A 19,554-nucleotide genomic window follows, 5' to 3' on the forward strand; every position below is an offset into this window, starting at 1 on the left:
GTTTTATTTTATTTCATTTTTTTAAATTTGTAACTAACCCTTATAGGTTGAGTGTCGATTGTTTGCAAATCGCACCTTAGTTGTACTGACCCCGAATACAAGCCAGCTTGGATCAATAAGATAAATAGGAATAATGTTTTAAGAGGGGAAAAGGAGGAAAATAGTAACAGTCTAGATTAATATGGTTTGTTATCTTTAAAGTCAGCTTTAAATTTGAGTTTTAATTAACGGTGTTTAATGATTGTTAAATACTGAAACTAACATATTAACTTCTATGGTACATGACGTATAATTGCAAGACTGGTCATTTGGCTTTAATATTGATTGATAATTTAAAAAGATACACATTGCTATAGATATCAATTGTAATACTAGTGGTGTGGTAAGAAACTAATCTTCTGTACATTTGTGAAGTTTAAACAATATCGCAAGGCCTAAATGCATTAAACGACTAAGGCTTATAGTTATATGTCTCGCAATATATAATATAGTATATAGCATTTTATTCCTTTATATTTTTAGCTTTCACAAGGAAAATCAAGAGACATTTCATTAAATTTACGTTATTAGTATTGGTAAAGTCAGCTCCTTTTCGTATATACTAATTTTTGTACATGTTTAGAGCTATCGTTCTCAGCTTAGTTAAGGAAACTACATTTTTTACGTTAATTACAATTAAATTTGGATAGAATCTCGTACATGAGATTCAGAACCAAAACGTAATTTTATAGTCCCCGCGAAGGCACCTAGCACGCATAGTGAAATTATTAATACAAGAAATCAGCATAAGGGAATATAAAATGACCTTACAGAACGTAACGAAGTCTTGAAAACTAAACCAACAAATTAATACAGAACAACATTTTTCGTTCAGACATACAGGCATATAGTCATCAGACTAACAGAGAAAAATGTTGCCACATCGCTTAGGTTAGAAAACACTTCTTTACGCTTTTTAATGTGTCACGTGGTGCAATTTAATATAATCGCACTCGGTTAGATTACAAATTTGTTTCCAACGCGATTTTCTCGTCGCCATAGTAGTTACACGTAATGTCAAAAATAGTACAATTTCGTACATTTGCCATCAATTTATGTTACAAAATGTATGACGCAACGTTTTTAGGATTGAAATCTGTCCTCTTTGTCAGGTGTAAAGATAACTAGTACATAACAAAAGAAAGAAAAATACTGTATCCTGTGCATTGATAAGACCTTGTTTAATGTTCTTCTTTCTGTACTCCGAGCAGTTTTCGGTTATGTTTGAAGGCTTTTATTCCCCTTTTTTCTTTCTTTTTTATCTTTTTATATATTAATTATATTTCCACCTAACGAAGTGGATAGAATTCTATCGTCAAAATTTTGTGTTTTACATTTTGTACCTTATACTGATGGCAAATGTCCAAAAGCCTATGATCCTTTCAAGGCTCCCATCGTAAATAATAAATTTTAAACAAGGAATACTAATTTAGTTTTTTTTTTATTTAAAAGAGTAATTTTTGCAGCAAGGGGGACTTTAATAGCATTCTGTCTATATTTATCGCCATGACAGACAAAGACACGATTGTAAAAAGGCTGTACTGGGTACTTTTACATGATCTACTAATTCAGTTTATGCGTTGCGTGTTAGGACATATTAACCTTATAACACAAAACACTCAATAGCAAACAACGTGGGAGTGTGTCCGTCCACATTGCGTGTCCAGGCAATGTTAACACAATAAGAATTGTGTTGGCTGTCAAGAGGAGAAGTACAACACTCATAACAATGCCACAACGGCATTACATCTCGTCTTGTTTACCGCTGAAACTTCTTTTTAAACAATGATCTGAATCACAAAGTTGTAAAAGCCGAAAGTAGGTAACGCCTAGATAATTAACGGAGGGAAACTTTTTAATTTGAAAATTATGGTGGGATTTTAAATACAACGTCGAATTAATGAGAGGTTTAAGATTTGAAGTTTTAATTTATTTTGTCATTTACTATTCAAAAACTTCGAAATGCCTCATTAAGCTCATAAATATTCGCAGAGTTATTAATAATTCTGATAGCAGTGTAAATATTTCTTTGGCCGACTTGTTTTCATTTCCCTGAGGCACAAGTATTTCTCAGCTATTTCGCCTCAGTTCTTTTAACCTTTTACAGTTAAAAAATATTTGTAAGCTCACAGATATTAATTAATGCAATCAAACCAATTTGGCATCCAACCAAAATCAGAAGGTATTGATCTTGAAAAGGAAATATTTAAATAAATTATAGGCTTCAGCTATGAAGTAATTCTTCAATAATAGTTGGATATAAATACCAATTTACTTCTATCCAGTTGCAGCATTGTTACTGTTAATCCACTGTAATTCATTTTAAAATCTGGGCCTCTTCTAGCATGTCATATTACATTTCAAATATACACGGATACATTTAAAATCTGAGTACTTATTACTACAAGGATGAATAGTTAATAACTAATACTTTGTTCCTATTAGTAACATAAATCTATGTACGAATCACGTAAAATGCGCTGCTGAAGTTGAATTCAAGTTTATAGGATATTGTATTCTTGAGATGTTTTGCTTGCATACACATACACTGACAATCGTAGAGAAAATAGATTTTTCCACCCCCCCCCCCCCCAGTATACAAAAGAGAAACTGTACCAGTCTACTGAGTGGGTAGTATTCAATGAGGCTGCTGCTAGGGTGATTGACCGCTGAGCGATCTTGTACTTGCAAGCTCAATGTCCGTCTACCCCGGCCATTGGTGGTGGTTCGGAAGTTACCTTTAAGCCGTTAGTCCCCAGGTTAAGTGTTGGAGAGAGCTTCTTAGCCCTACCTTCGCAGGTGTAAAATAAGACATCTTTACTTTCCTTTTCTATGTTGCTTGCAAAATGTAAAGTCTAGAAATGGCATATCTTGCTACGAGTCTGATTTATAGCAGTGTTTGAATAATAAAATACCTACCAAGTGATAATGTTGATAGGTTGCTATAGTTAGCCTATATATGATAATTTCACATGTTAAAATCTCTTATGAATGTTATTGTTTTTACAAATTTAATTATTCTGCTATTTTTTCGGTACCATCGTAGAACCAACGCACACATATTTGTTATTGCTCCGCCAAATGTCATGGAGTAACATTCACCATCATCGAACTCAATATTCCTCATATAGAAATGAAGGTGTATTAAGTTTTAAATCTGCAGTTAGGTTTGTGAATTTAACTGCAGATATTATGTGGACAGGCAGACGGGCAAAATATATGTCTTTCCTGCCCCTCGAGTGACTTCGCTGACGCCCAAACAATAAAAATTAAGTTCTAATAGTACGGTACCAATTTGCACTTAGTTTTAGCTACTGCCAATGTAACAAGTGAACACTTCCCAGCACAACCATATATTAATAACCTCTTTACCTACTCCGAGGTGAAGTGGATCAGAGAAATGTGTAGATCTAATTTTGCTTTTCCAATACACCCCGGAACGAATACCTGACGGATTTTCAGTGGTTCCGTTTGAAAGCCGTTAACATACCAGTGTAACAGAAAATTATAAACAACCCACTCCTCACAACTCGAGTGGTAATAAACCTGTTTAAATGGTTCTAAATGATAATATTTGTATTGTAGAAATGAACATTTAATTATTAGTAGTAATGAAGGTGATAAATGTGTAATTCATTTCACCAATCGCCAAAAACTGTATTGAAATTTCCAATGCAAACCGTGGGAATCAGCAATGAAATATTTTTAGTTCAGCTCCACTTCACCTTCCACTTAGTTTGCGTCAAAATCCGACGCTGTCTCAGACTCCGGGAGTCTGGAGTCAACGTCCAAAAAGTCTGCGGCGAAGAAGCACAGAATTAACTCTTTTATTATTATTTATTTATTTATTTTCACTTCCAACGGCAAATCCATTATACAATTTCCATATCTTAATCTAAATAACTTAAACATACAAATAATAAATATAAAAAACTTACCAGGCTACGATTTACAATAAGAAATTAAATACATTGATATTAATATATATTGATCTGAACTCAAGACATCAGAGGCACCAAGACAACGAAAGTATGCTCAATATCTCATCAGGTACAGTCGAGTGCACTACGATGTGTTTGACACGATCTCAAATCACTTGCGGAACAGCCGAGTTTTCTACACATAACGTAGCTATGGAGGGAAGGGTTATTCAATATGAATGTTGTATTTAGCTCCATTTATCCTTCAGCTTAGTGAACCGTCTAAAGAGGACGTACCACACAACAAATGATAAAATAGCCGATTGTAGCTATGATTACAAAAAGTGCATTATTACATTATTGTAGACGCCTTATTTGTAAATCTATGGTCTTCTTAACGGCTATTTCGTATACTGTTTTTTTTAAATATTAAATATAAATTAAGGTAAAACTTCGTTATTGTGTTAATTTGAATATTGACAAATAACTTGTGAGTGTTGTGTTGTTTTAACTAGTACTTCGCACATAAGTGTATTATCATTGAAACCATATGAGAAAATACCATCGTATATTATTATTAGCCTACTATTATTTGTTATACGAATTATTATTAAAATAACTCAGTCATTGAAAAATTAACTAAGATTTTAAAAGATATTTTAGGTACATTTCGTTTCAGCGGTGATTTTCTATGCAGCACAATAGTACATATATTGTAGTAAACCACATATTAGACTGCTTAATGTAATACAAAATATAAGTAAAGATGTTTCTACCCATTTTGTTTCAGCCGTGATTTTCTATGCAGCACAATAGTACATATATTGTAGTAAACCACATATTAGACTGCTTAATGTAATACAAAATATAAGTAAAGATGTTTCTACCCATTTTGTTTCAGCGGTGATTTTCTATGCAGCACAATAGTACATATATTGTAGTAAACCACATATTAGACTGCTTAATGTAATACAAAATATAAGTAAAGATGTTTCTACCCATTTTGTTTCAGCGGTGATTTTCTATGCAGCACAATAGTACATATATTGTAGTAAACCACATATTAGACTGCTTAATGTAATACAAAATATAAGTAAAGATGTTTCTACCCATTTTGTTTCAGCGGTGATTTTCTATGCAGCACAATAGTACATATATTGTAGTAAACCACATATTAGACTGCTTAATGTAATACAAAATATAAGTAAAGATGTTTTCTACCCATTTTGTTTCAGCGGTGATTTTCTATGCAGCACAATAGTACATATATTGTAGTAAACCACATATTAGACTGCTTAATGTAATACAAAATATAAGTAAAGATGTTTCTACCCATTTTGTTTCAGCGGTGATTTTCTATGCAGCACAATAGTACATATATTGTAGTAAACCACATATTAGACTGCTTAATGTAATACAAAATATAAGTAAAGATGTTTCTACCCATTTTGTTTCAGCGGTGATTTTCTATGCAGCACAATAGTACATATATTGTAGTAAACCACATATTAGACTGCTTAATGTAATACAAAATATAAGTAAAGATGTTTCTACCCATTTTGTTTCAGCGGTGATTTTCTATGTAGCACAATAGTACATATATTGTAGTAAACCACATATTAGACTGCTTAATGTAATACAAAATATAAGTAAAGATGTTTCTACCCATTTTGTTTCAGCGGTGATTTTCTATGCAGCACAATAGTACATATATTGTAGTAAACCACATATTAGACTGCTTAATGTAATACAAAATATAAGTAAAGATATTTCTACCCATTTTGTTTCAGCCGTGATTTTCTATGCAGTGCAATAGATCATATTGTACTAGACCACATGTTGCACTGTTTAATGTAAAGCAAACGTAAGTATATTTATAGCCATTTATGATCTCTAATCGGGAATGTTACTGCTACCGGACTGAATTTGATTTTATAATTAATTGTCATCATCATTTAGTCAATAATTTACTTTCTATTGATAATACAAAACACATCTCAGACGTCAGCGAACAAAATGTATTAATTTAATCAACTTAAAACTAAGTTTAAAAATTGTGAAATCAATCAGGAAGGTTCGAGCCTCATGATGAATAGCCTGCCATACAAGGATAGGAAGAGATCTAGAGGAATGATCAGTATGCACTGTAGCGCTGCGCGAGGATGTGTTGTTCCGCTACCGGCAGGCAGAATATTGATCCTTGCTCCCTTTGGTTGTCTTTGTACAGCAATATCTTATACGATATTCGACACAACAGTGATTCAGATAGCCTTGAAATGAGCTGTGATGAAATTAATTACTGTACTTCTGTATTATCCTTAGACCGCTCTGTTCCTATATACTATATGTTATTAGGGTACGTAAATATATACGAAAGTATTATAAATAGAAAAATTTTCGTTTAAATATATACAAACGCTCACGTGATCTAAGCTTGAATTTATCTCGAGGGATATTTGACCAAGGGCATTTCCGATCGGTACTTTCTCAATCTGAAATCACGTCCCAGATCATCCTACTTTTCGGACGGCATATTACCATTGACTATCCGGCAAGTGATCTGAGTCCGGTTAAGTACCGATCGGAATGCACCTGGTCATCAGTACGGGCTCCGGTAGCGCAATTCTGGCGAAAATGGAAAAAATCCCTCGAGTAGTACTTAAATTCAAACACAGATCACGTGAGTTATAAGTAGTAGATAGGGACGTAGTGACCTGATAATACCATAGTACCAATATTTATCTTACTTAGCTACACCTAATTCAATCCTTCTGTTATGTCAGTGTTGAGTTCAGTTCCATTTCCAATTCCGCTTAGTACAGTGCCTGACACTATCAAATACTTTACTCCTGGAATCTGGAATCCCTGTCCGTACTTCAGGTAACCTTAACTTAAATACCCTGTTTATACATGTGAGTTCAATTATACCGAAATCATGACAAATACTAAGTACTACTGGCAGGGTAGTCTGCCTTTTTGGTTTTGTATCTCTTCAGACGTACGTAGATTCCAGGAGTCAAGTATATGACAGTGTCAGAACGGAAGATAATGGAGATTAACTCAACATTCACATTGAATAAGCTCTTCCCACCAAAGCCTTTCTTGTGTTACTTAATTTTAGACAGATGAATAAACTTGAGAATAAACATGTATAGCATAACATTCAACGTACTTTAACTAACTCCCTGTTCTGTACACAGCATCCATGACTCAATCTACTGGAAAAAGGAGCTCTGATATTTTGGAACCTTCTACATACTAACTCAAGGTAAGAACTTTTAACTATTTAACTGAAAACGTTAAATTATTATAAGATTTAATTCAGATAGAACAATATTGTCTGCGGTCTTTCACTGTAAACAACAATCAGGCCTAGTGCATTGGCCCGTACAACACATTGTGGAAACGATCACTACTTGTTACAGATTACTGCCCGTACGTAAGGTTTGTTTTGCTGTGCTTATATTTAAAACAACGCAGATACCACTACCATCGTGTATTTAGTATTGAAAGTCCTTACGGGAAGGTTCATTGGGACATTATGTTGAAAAAGTTACAAACCATGGGATACTTGGTATCGGAACAAATTATTTCAATCTTATCTCTCTTTCAACTAAAAGCTTTTTTTAACATGATATACTATAAAGATGCAGTAGTTCTATATGTGTCGGTTATTTGGTAATTAGTTAGCTAAGCAGAAATGTTACATTTAACAAGTTTGTTAACAAGTTTGTCGATCATGTTACTTTCTATGCTAGTGATAAAAATATTTTAAAAATAAATGTATATATCGATGATGTACAGGAATCTGCGTTATGGTATAGTTCTAATACGTTCTTTCAGATTTAGATAAGACTCATATTATTTAACCCTGAAGAATCTAGTACCTAATGAGCTTGGTGGCTCTATAACTAAAACAAAGTTGAAGATGGAGCTTATATTGGCTACAGTTAACTTATTACATTTAAACACAAAAAAAACCAATATTTAATATTTTTATTTTTGTGAGGAGAAAGGCCTCATAAAAATAAAAGTATTAAATATTGGTTTTTTGTGTTTAAATGTAATAAGTTAAAGCGAAGTTGTTACATTTAAATATAGACAGGAAACTTTCTAATGTAGGTATGTAGGTATACTATTTATTGATCGGGGCAACAATACAAACAGAACTATGGCATTAAAATACTCAATATCGGAAGTAAATAACAACAACCGGAATTAGCAAAGTAGACCTTTCAAGCCTATGTATGTATAGATTTTATTAATCGGAGAAACAGTGCTAAACGTTCTCATGACAGCGGAAATAACTTACAATAATAACTACACGAAGATTACAAGAGCCGGTAGTATTTTTTTTATTTTTATTTTGGCAACAAGGCAAACTCTACCATGGCGTGTGAAATATAATTGATTCGAACCAGAAATTCTTCTTGAAACGCTTAATCTGAAATAGGAGCCAAGTGGCAATATTATTTAACTTTCGACCCTCTGACACTGAATCCTGAAATAATACGTACTATAAGCATGTATACTTCCGAATCAAACATACTATACGTCTCTATCTTATTACTTCATTAGTGCTTTCACTAAGATCACTATGACGAACATATTATTCCTCCATTTTGGCCTAAATATTTCAAGTGTTACTGAAATTGTTGAATCTACTCTTTCAAATATTATGGAATCTTGCCTATTAAAGAAATAGTTGTATTTAATTGCTACTTATAGTCACTTTGCAACTTCAGGACCCCAAATTATTTCTTTTATAACTTTAAGTCTAATTATCATAAAGAGGATGAAGAGACTGTAATATCATACAGCAACCATAACATATTTTCATGAGTGTTTATTCAGCCATTATAAAGGAACATGCCTATGGCATACTTTTGATTAAAAAAAATGTCGAATACCAAGTCGCGGGCAACTAATGTGTGTATTAAACTGCCCATTTAAATAAGATTTAACTTTGCTTTTCAATATAGGTTTCCTGAAGTGAAAGTACAGAAAAATTATGATCAGGATTCTCTGTGGGTGCCGTAATAAGCAGATGGTATTGGAATTTTTTAAGTCAGTTACGGTTGTAAAAACTGAGCAAAGTGATACTAGATGTATGACTATAATACGGTAGTGGAATTATAAAATCAAAGTCGTTGTGTTTACTGGTTTGTACGCAATAAACCGATTAACAACGTGATTGCCAGCCATTGAGTAGGACTGCATGAAAACTGTTAACAACCATTTTGTCGTGTACCACACCTTATTTGTAAGTTTGTCATTTCAGTCCATAGCGAGAGTTTCAATTTAAAAATTTAATATTTTACTAATTTTAGTACTGTACGTCTAACAATTAATTATCAAAGCTACAGTTGTGTGGAGACTATTAATTTACGATTTGAATCCATGTACATTGAACCTATTTTAGAAATTTTGGATAGTAACCTCATTACTGTATTTTAGTTTCCCTTTTATCTTTATCGTTTTATTCATAGTACAATTCGCTGGCCTATGCAATATATTAGGTCGTTGTATCCACCTATCCTGATGTGAAAAAAAGTAATTGAAATGGAACGGAACATGCGTATAAATAGTCCTGTTACCTTTCTTCAGGATAATTTATATACTCTTAATCTTACCGTTCCTCTTTCACAGTTCCATTGCTGGCAATTTAGAAGAAAAGACTCTACAAAGACATTTGTATAATATACGGCTATTACTGCCATGTTTACCCACTACTTTGTCATGTTCCAGATGTTGCCATTCGTCCTGCTGCTCCTACTCCTGGCCGGGATCTCGTGTATTTGCCCGCCAGAATGCGAGTGTGAGTTGGATGTCCGTGGCCGGCGCCAGGTCATGTGCACCAAAGGCGGCATGCAGGTCCCCATCCCCATCACGCAGATGGACGCCATGCTCGAGGTACTCAAGATCTCCGCTCCTGACCACAACCAGAACGCGCTCACGATCGGCCCGATCTTCCAGCAGTTCTCGCAGCTCGAGGAGATCCACATCGTCAAGTCCAACATCCCTGCCATCGGCAAGCACTCCTTCTGGGGAGTTCCTACCCTCAAGATGCTCAACCTGACGCAGAACAATATTTCCCAAGTCCTGGAGTCCAACTTTCAGGTAAGCCTTATGTAAGGTTTGTTCAGGTCTGCAACAGTTTATATGTACGACGGTGTAATAAAATCATAAGCTAGCTATTTCTAGGATGTATTCGTGTATTGTTTTGAAATGGAAACAACTTTGAAATGCTTATACTTCCTTTATGTTCCTTACTTTGTAAAAACCGTTGATTAGGAACTGGATTGCTTCGGCTTCAATTTTTATTATATAATGAGGCTTCCAAACAGATAACAGTGATTGCCTTAACTCAAAGTGGACTAATTGTTGTCATAAAATCTATTCTTTTCAAAAATAACCATTGTTTCATCGTTACTTCCACATCTGCATCGACAGTGCCACATTAACATATGCCTTTTACTTCACCATAACCATCCTATAGCTGACGGTAAGTTGCGATACGCGTTGGCGTTTTTGTAGGTAGAAAGAAACTAGCATACACACTAGTGCTGTCAAATACATAATGATTGGCAATCTAATTTATGAATTAAGTTTTACCCCAATACAATGCAATAAGTCCCAAAAGCAAGTGACTTGCAGCGGGACCCTCATCGTGCACCTTGAAACGGAAACGAAATTCTTTTTATTATTTCAAATTATTTTGTTCAGCATTTTTAATTGAAACAAATTTCAATTAAATAAAACGAAATTTCCCACTGCTGTGTATGTACATTAATTAACTTAATTGATGAAGTATTGACAAAAATCAGTTGACCTGTTCAGAATTCACTATAATTAAAATTGCTTTATTTTCGTAATAAGAAACGCAGCTTCTGAAAGGATATTCCGGAGAAATTTCCTGTTGTCGCTTTATGAATGTTTTTATCAAAGCTGAGATTGTTATTGCGCTCTAGTTTTCACTTTACATCGAATTCTACTGGCTCTTTTAGAAGTTATGGAATCATACAGCAATTTGTTCTGGAATATGTTTCTGATATTTGTTCCGTTTTGTTGTCCACAAAACTATTTATATTGTTGATCTTGTATGATGCATGTTTAAGCACCTGATTATGCCAATATGGATGTGTACCTTATTGTGGACACATTTTCATTTTGGGTTCTATCGTAGATCTGCTCTCTAGTGTTGAAGCGAAAATACATTCAAAATAATAAATAATTAGTAGAATGAAATATGCAGTTTCAAGGTGTTAGACAATTATCACCACAGATGGCAACATTGACAATTTCCTCCTGATTGACATAAAAATGAAAGAAGTAACTGAGACTTTCTGTAAGTTTAAATTATAGCGATATATTAAACAATCTCAGGTACTCTATTTGGAAATATTTTTAGAAGGGTTAACATTTTAGATATCATAAACTCTTGAATTTTTAGAATTATCTCAAAACAGTGATAAGAGTTACAAAACCCATATTTTGGATATTTCAGAACTTCATGAAATGTTACTGTATATACTATATATGTTATGCTTCTGATAACTGATCTTTGTATAATAAGCAAATTAATAACGTTATAAATATACAGTAAGTAACTAAAATGTGTTTTGAAATCTATTACAACTTCGTGAGATTCCTATTTTATGATATAATTTAATTCACTGTTATGTCTAGGTTTTGGAAGGCTTAGCACTACTTCCATGGCAGGGGTTAGTGTGCCTTTCATGGCGCCCTTTATCCTCAAGCACCCCAACCGCCCTTGACAGGTTTTTTGTGGCAGTCACCTTTTGAACCTTTGGTCACTATATCAATAAGCCATACACCATCATCGTCTAATGAATCTGGTGTATAGCCATTGATGGTGCATCCTCACCATCATGAATTTAGTATGAGATCGGCTGATTATGTATTCCAGATGAGTTTATCATCCAGTTTGATTCGTGGGACGAATTCTCTCTAGGTTCTCGCCGGCATTCACTAGCAACTGTTTCACTAATCTAGAAAGATCCTGGGAAGTTTGTGTTTAGTAATCACCGAAGGGTCTCCTCAGGATCTTCACTAAGTGTAGTACCCACAACATTTATGGGCATTGAGCTAGGACTTTTTGAAGTTTTGCAAAGTCAGATACCTTATCTATACTCTGACGGAATTATCTCCACGAATCTCTCTTATCTCTTCTCACCTCTGTATTATACTTTGTTAGGACAACAGAGCATCTATCCCAGTTCCCTGCAGGTTTCTATGTATTTTATGCTTTGCGAACGTTTTTCCTCAAGGTTTCCAGCCCTTGGGTCCACCAACTTGCTTTTTTCTTAAGTTATTTTCTGTTTCTGGGCAGGCTTTATGGTGCGATTCTTTTATGGCATTTTGTAATGAGTTAGCCATATCATCAACCCCTTGCCCTTGAAACCCATTTTGCCCTTGAAGGCGCGTTTGCCCAGCAATTTCTTCAGGTTGTTGGCTTCCTTCATCGAAAGCTTAACTTCAGAGTGTTCGAGTCGGACAATAGTCTGCTTCAGTTTCGGAGTTGCTTCTTTTTGTTCACTCTCCATTCTGTTCCCACAAGAACCGGTTTGCAGTCCATCTTCCCAGTGACCCGAATAAGAAGATAAGGGTAATTACGACTGTGTGTCCCTTGGTTCCCAGGCTGACACCGAATATATCCCCAGTGCCACGAGACTCTCAGCACGGGTTGCATAAAACCTTAGCCGTGGGTTGGGAGTAGATCGGGGGGACATCAGGAAAGGAAGGGGAATATTCTTGATTTCAAGACCAAACCAGGAGGGAGAAAGATTTTCTATCCTAGTCACTGGAATAGAGACAAGGGAAGGTGGATTCCTCATCTTGCCTCTCCTTTAGAAGTTGCAGCACAAAAGGAGGGTACATCACTGTAGATCCCATATGGGAAAGTGGCTGATGTCGATGAGGATGCCAATCCCCCATGGGAAAGAAGGGTACATTTTAGGATATGTTGTATCTTCCTGTGCAGTACAGTAAAAACGGATTTTTCAATGAAATCTGGGCAACCCTAGGGATGCCCAGTAGCGGCACATCTCTAACTATAAATGTCGAGGACATTTCAAATGTTGGAAACCACAAATATTGGAAGCGTGGATTTATAGAATTAATTTACTGCGAAAGATGACTGTTGGAGTAGGTTAAAGACTATCTCAGTGTTTAAGGTTTTTGAGTCTGCAACAGAGCTGCCCCTCCCTTCTTCCAAGGTGACATGACTGAGATGTAGTCCACTATCCGGTATATCATAGGATCTAGGCAAGAGGCGACTCCTTCCCCCAAACCAACTCATCCTGAACATCCTCTCAATCCGGAAGCAAGGCTAAAGGTCCTTTAAAACTAAGTGCAACGAGAAGTTTTCAGCTTCGTGTACTAAGCTGAAGAAAACGTGAGGTGAACTGGAAGACTGATACTTTAAATTGAAAGACCTAAGAAAAGGGAGCAGACTCCATAGATCGTGCCTTACATACCGTCACTTATCTATCAAGCGCCGACGGAAGAACACATGTTCACCTTCAGTTTTTACACATGTGACAGTCATATCAGGCAGCCATACACTTCGATCTGCATAGTGAATTTATATTCTTCCAAGAATTAAACTCCGTATTTTTAACACAGTCTCCACATTACTTAGCATTTAGCTAGCATTCAGGAAGCGTATTACAGCGTGCACTTCGCACCTATTAGGAATAGGAATGAGGACGCTCATCTCTATCCTGCAACTCTTCAAAGAGCTGTTGACTGTTGAGACTATTTTATTGATTCCGCTTGTTTCTCGCTGCACTGTAACTATACCATGTCAATGCCGTTGGTTCGACGAATACGTAGGAATTTTTTTAACAACTATAACACGATTTAATACTCATTCATATTAATGTGTACAGCAGTATTATAATCTGGCTCAACACAGTAAACGATCAAAACCACAACAAACAAAATCGTACAAAATCGTAATGCCTTGGATAACAATATTGCCATCCAGGCATGTAGGAATTTCATGAAAAACACATACAGGCTTTAATTCTAAGTATGTATTATTATTACGTATCTAAAGCTCTGAATAAAATTTTGATCATATTAGTTTTTACTTATGCTAAATTGTGACTCTACCTGCAATTGTAACTTGTCTGGCCAGTGCTGAGGTAAAATTTGTAAAATAAAACTCGGCACGTAGCAACATTTTCACAATGGGTTCAGTATGGGTCGGCATGTCACTAGCCCGGCCATTAGGTTATTTGTATAAATACTTTTAAACGTGTTACGCAAATATCCTGTTACTGCTGTACAAATTAGGGCAACATGAGCCGTTTAATCGTGGCAACAACTTTAACAATAATAAATCATTATGAATGTTGAACGCTGTCACAGACTTGACTCCTGTAATCTTGAATCATGTTCACACTGAGAAAGGGAACCAACTTCAGCTCGAGCTAGAATAACGATGAATCTTAAAATGAACTTTACAACGTTTTGATATCAGAGACACCCACACTAGGAATAGTGTAACTTAGGTAAAGAGGTATTCTCACTGCACCGTGGAGCAACCGAGTTTTTTACACAATGTACCTATGGTGGGAAGGGCTGAATCAATGTGATAACTGAATTAACGTTCCTGCTAATGAAGTTTCTTAAATTTGGCGCTATCAAGCCAGAATTGACTCCTGGAGTCTCGATTCATGTTCTTTTGAAGGGATCCAAAAAAGGTCGGCGACTGAGAAGCTCAAAATGAACCATTCACTTCTTTTCGGTCAGACGCTGCAATAAGAGATAGGAGAACCGGAGCTAAATTTAACATTTACATTGAATAAAACCTTAGCTTCTAAATCTTTGTATGATTTCTTTCTAAATCATGACCAGGAAAGACAGGGACACCAACTGTCTCCGTTATTCTCTTCGGGCAATAAAGTTCTTGTCTTATAACCGTACTTCCCTGTTAGCCCCCCCTCTCTATGATTGCAGGGACTGATGCATCTAGAGCAGCTCCACCTTGATGACAACCGGATAGAGTCGATGCACAGTGGCACCTTCCGGAAGTTGCCGGAACTCCGAGTGTTGAGTCTCGCCCGGAACCGGATCACCGAGCTGGCACCACGCCTGTTCCTCAGCTTGGCAAAACTTACACGTCTCGACCTCAGCGGCAATCCTCTGGACGACCTCAGTCCCGAGGTCTTCAAGGATGTTCAGGTGACTCATTATGATATGTTATTGCATAATTTGTAAGATTAAACAACGCATCTCTACTATGGTATAAATGTTAATTCATCTTTGAGTATCAAAGATACTCAAGATATGATTTATTTATTTAAAGTTCAAAGAAATACAGACTATATGGATCAATGCGGTGATGGATTATCGTGGTTGTGTTTATTGCAGGCTCGTACTCTCAGATATAGTCCTCCCTGCTGAGTCGGAAGAAGTGGGTAGAGTTTATCACAACGAAGTATTAATAATTGATTTTTTACGAGATCTACATGTATTCAATATCTCAAAAACCCTTTGAGAAGTATAGATAATTGCTATATACAAAATCAATTCAGAAAACGTTTTTAGTTGTTCTCCAAGTCTACAAATAATAGAGCTGAAAAGCTCCTTAAATATTAATTAGCTTTCATATCGGAATAAGAACTTCTCCCAGATATTTATAAGATCATTGTTCATACCATGTTTTGTTTGGGACACTTATACTTAAACCGTTTATATTTTCGGTGCATCTTTCCTTTGACCGTGGAAGCTCTGTTGCTTTTAGTGAAGGAAATTCCGTAAATTTGCACGGAAGAAACCTATTATTGTTTAGTAAAACCAACTCACCAGTGGCTTATTTTAATTTGTAGAAGGATAAAAAGTTCACTAGTCAACTTGTTTGTTCACGTAATGTATGTATTGTATATTTCTCTAGTATTAGGATTGTGTTTTCTAATAAAGCAATGCTTGTTTATTAAATTTTCCTAAGTACTTGTAATTTTTCTTTATCGTTTCAGGAGTTGCGTGTGTTTGCTTGTAGAGGATGTGGCTTGAAGAACATCAACACTCACATATACAGTTTGTTATCTTCACTGACCCACTTGGACCTTGGAGACAACGATATCAAGTACATCGCATCAGACGAGTTCCGCGACCTGCGACGTCTTCAAGTTCTGCGGCTGGACGGTAACCATCTTCCAGTAGTCCTGGAGCGAACTTTCAGCTGGACTCCCAAGCTACAAGTCCTTTCCCTCGCCAGAAACAGACTGGCCAAGGTCACCACTACGGCCTTCGTCAATCTGACCACCCTGACAGAGCTTGACCTCAGTTACAACAAGCTAGACCGTGCGGAAACCCTCACATTCCAGCCCCTCGCGGAATCTCTCAAGGTGCTTATCATCGGTGGGAACAACATTCCCATCACCGAGCTGAAATACGTGCTGCAAGTCGTCGTCAAACTGAAGGAGCTCTCAGTGGCCGACATGGGACTGACGGACATTCCTCTTGGGCTTCTAGTTCACTTGGAACATCTGAGGTCTCTCAATTTTTCTGGCAACAACATGATGCATTTTCCTTCTCAAGTTCTGGCACCTGTCCCGAAGCTGAACGAGTTGGACCTGTCACGTAACAACTTCTACGGGTTAGACGATAGACTACTGACACGCTTGGAGACCGTTCCCACAGTACATCTGCAGGGTAATCCGTGGTCCTGCGATCACTGCCATATCAACTGGATGTTGAACCGACTGGAGAGGATGGAGTATCTGCAGAGTGTAGTCTGCATGTATCCTTACTCGGTGCAAGGATTGACTCTGGCCGCTCTGGACCGCGAATCCCTGGACTGGTGCAGCGCGAGTCCTTCCTACAGAGACGACAGCATCGCGGGCCTCAGTCTCGCTCACACGACCAAACTGGGATTCATCGCCGCCGGGGCCGCCATCATCCTGCTCCTCATCTCCTCCACCGTCATCGTCCTGACGGTCTTCTACTCCCGCCACCACGCCGCCTACTACTACACTCACGAGGAGAAGCGGGGACCCGAGCACGACTCCATCTTCGAGAACCACGGCGCCGTCATCGACGACGGCCTCAAGCCCAAGAAGGTGTCCATAGCTACGATCGACGAGATCACCAAGGATCCCGACCTGCAGATTCTGGCGAACGGTTCGTGAGACTTGGGGTTCTTCGTGTGAGAGGACTTGCGCACAGTGAGACTAGCTCGCACACGACTCTGACCTCACTCGTGAGACGGACAGACTTACTTATCTGAGAGATTCACATTGCCTTACGTCTCTATATTTTTGTATCGTCGAGTCTTAGTACTGTGAATGCCTTGTTACCTAGTGACTACAATGTCTGATCATGTCATCTGCTTCAAGTGTTCTTCGTCTAATGTCTACGAACTTCCACTTTGCGACGTAACGACGTTTCTTGGTAAACGTTATCCTAATTACGGTGACTGTTAGTCTTAAAAACATGTCAATGACAAATTCTCTTCAGTTCTTCTTTGTTGTTAGTATCATCTAGTCATTAATTGTTTTATGAAATGTAAATCAGAGTATAGCCCATTGGAGTCACCCAATTATGAAATCATTCGTAAGAGAAGCAATTCCTTTACAGCGTATTATGTAAACATTTTAATTATGTGTAGTTAAATTAATTTGGCACATCCTTAAAAAAAGGAAACCATTCAGATTATATTTTAAAGTAAAGAATAAGGCGGTAGTTTTAGTTAACAATATTTTATTACTCAAATTTTATATGTTATTATTCAGCAGAGTTCTTTCTAGGTTGTTTACTATTTAAGTTTTATTCTGTTATAGTTCATAGTTATTGTGAGACGCAGCTTATGTAATACGTAACAGGGTCAATATTTTGTATTTCAATTTGTATACTAACTTCACAAAACATAATTAGAAATATAAAAATCACTTGGTGTTGTTACAAAAAATATTTTATGTTCATAAATGTGTAAGTTTTGATAGGTACAACTTCATTAAATCCTAATTTTTAATTTATTCCGCTTCACAAGAACGTGAAATGTTCCTTGGATTTACAACTTACATATCGTTAAAATATTTAAACACGAAGCACATGTAGTTACATTAGTTGGACCTATATTTATTTCTCATTTTAAACAAAATAAGGAGGATTTATTGCGATTTTATAGTGTACATTGTGGATCGCCGATCGAAAAGAAATGTAATTTATTCCTTAAATTTCAATTTACATTACGTCAATTTATTTTCAGGAGGCCGGATATTTTGAAACTTACTTTCCTTCTTTTCGATGTATCTATTTTTGTAAGAAAGTAGCTTAGATGATAATAGGACGTGTTATATTTTCATACTTAACTGTTAAGATGTTCGTATTATGTTCCTTTTTTATTGTATCCTTTTGCATTGCATTTATTATGGTAAGATGTTTTCATTAATACATAACTGTATCTGTCACAAAATAGTTTCAATAGCTTAAAAACCCCTTCATATTCGGTAAGTGTATTAAATTGATCATTTTCTCAGTTAACGTCGGTAAACGTGGACTTTGATTTCTGTAGCTTGTGTAAATAAGAGATCTATGCTGAACATGTAATGTTAATATAATCCAACTTCATATTTTAATAGATGTAACTTGTAAATAAGTTAGATTTGGAGTAACATAGAAATACTAAGTCATTTATTTTTATAATAGGATTCGAGTGTACGACACTTTTTAATATTTTGTTGTATAATTTACAAGCACAATGCTTTTATATTTTATATGAAGTTGTTCTAGAAAAGAGTTTGTAGATTTCTGTTTCAAATCTTCTATGTTTAAGATCATCCGGATCTCATTCTTTATTGTTGTGTATTTGTATGTACATAATTAAATTAAATTTAGTTCATAACATTTATTATTTTATTAAAATATGTTTTAGTGTATGTAAACATTTCTTCTACTACTTGGATGGGTACAACCTTTAATTGTATTAGTTACACCAGAGATAACTCATGTATCAGTTTGTCGTGCTGTAAAGACAGCCATCTGGTCAGTAACAATGTTTAAACGGCAACAATTAAGTTTAGTGGCGTAAACTAGCGTTGGACTTGATAACTCCCTGGTAATCTTCCTGGTATGAATGGTATATCTCTCGCGTAACTAATACGGAAATAATTAGTCGTTACTTTGAAGGTGCTATTATTCGTTTAGTTTGCAATAGAGAATTTGTATCACTGTGTGCTTTTAACGAATGAATAGTGTTATCATAACAGCTTGTCAACTTTCTCAATTTTTCATTTTTGTATTTTCACACTATTTGCAATACATATTGTCAAATACTGATGTGGGACTTGGTCAATGTTGAATATTAAAAACATCTCAATACAATATTTTACAAAACGCTATCTTTTTATTACCTGACAGTGGAATCTATTACCTATATTGTAAGATATTACGTTGTAAGAAACCATGCATTCAATACACGATAACTTCGAGACTACTTTCCCTAATTTTAACTTGATGCAATGTGATATCAATAATACATGCGTGAACGTATATTGTAAGATATTACGTTGTAAGAAACCATGCATTTAATACACGATAACTTCGAGACTATTTTCCCTAA

The 19,554-nt window shown here is 35.9% G+C and overlaps 1 protein-coding gene across 2 annotated transcripts in view; it reads left to right on the top strand.

The window, feature by feature from the left end:
- LOC124364094 (trophoblast glycoprotein-like) overlaps positions 1 to 19,328 on the top strand; it is a 276,854-nt gene extending 257,526 nt beyond the window's left edge. The window contains exons 6-9 of one of the 2 annotated variants that reach the window (XM_046819276.1): positions 7,160 to 7,227; positions 9,708 to 10,079; positions 14,949 to 15,173; positions 15,968 to 19,328. In XM_046819276.1, the coding sequence (XP_046675232.1) occupies positions 9,708 to 10,079; positions 14,949 to 15,173; positions 15,968 to 17,122 (1,752 nt within the window). In that variant the 5' untranslated portion in view covers positions 7,160 to 7,227 and the 3' untranslated portion in view covers positions 17,123 to 19,328. The remainder of the gene's footprint in view (positions 1 to 7,159; positions 7,228 to 9,707; positions 10,080 to 14,948; positions 15,174 to 15,967) is intronic. The other variant, XM_046819277.1, reaches the window with a different exon arrangement.
- The last annotated feature ends 226 nt before the right edge of the window (positions 19,329 to 19,554 follow it).

Source organism: Homalodisca vitripennis, chromosome 6 (genome assembly GCF_021130785.1).
Source record: "Homalodisca vitripennis isolate AUS2020 chromosome 6, UT_GWSS_2.1, whole genome shotgun sequence".
Classification (NCBI taxonomy): domain Eukaryota; kingdom Metazoa; phylum Arthropoda; class Insecta; order Hemiptera; family Cicadellidae; genus Homalodisca; species Homalodisca vitripennis.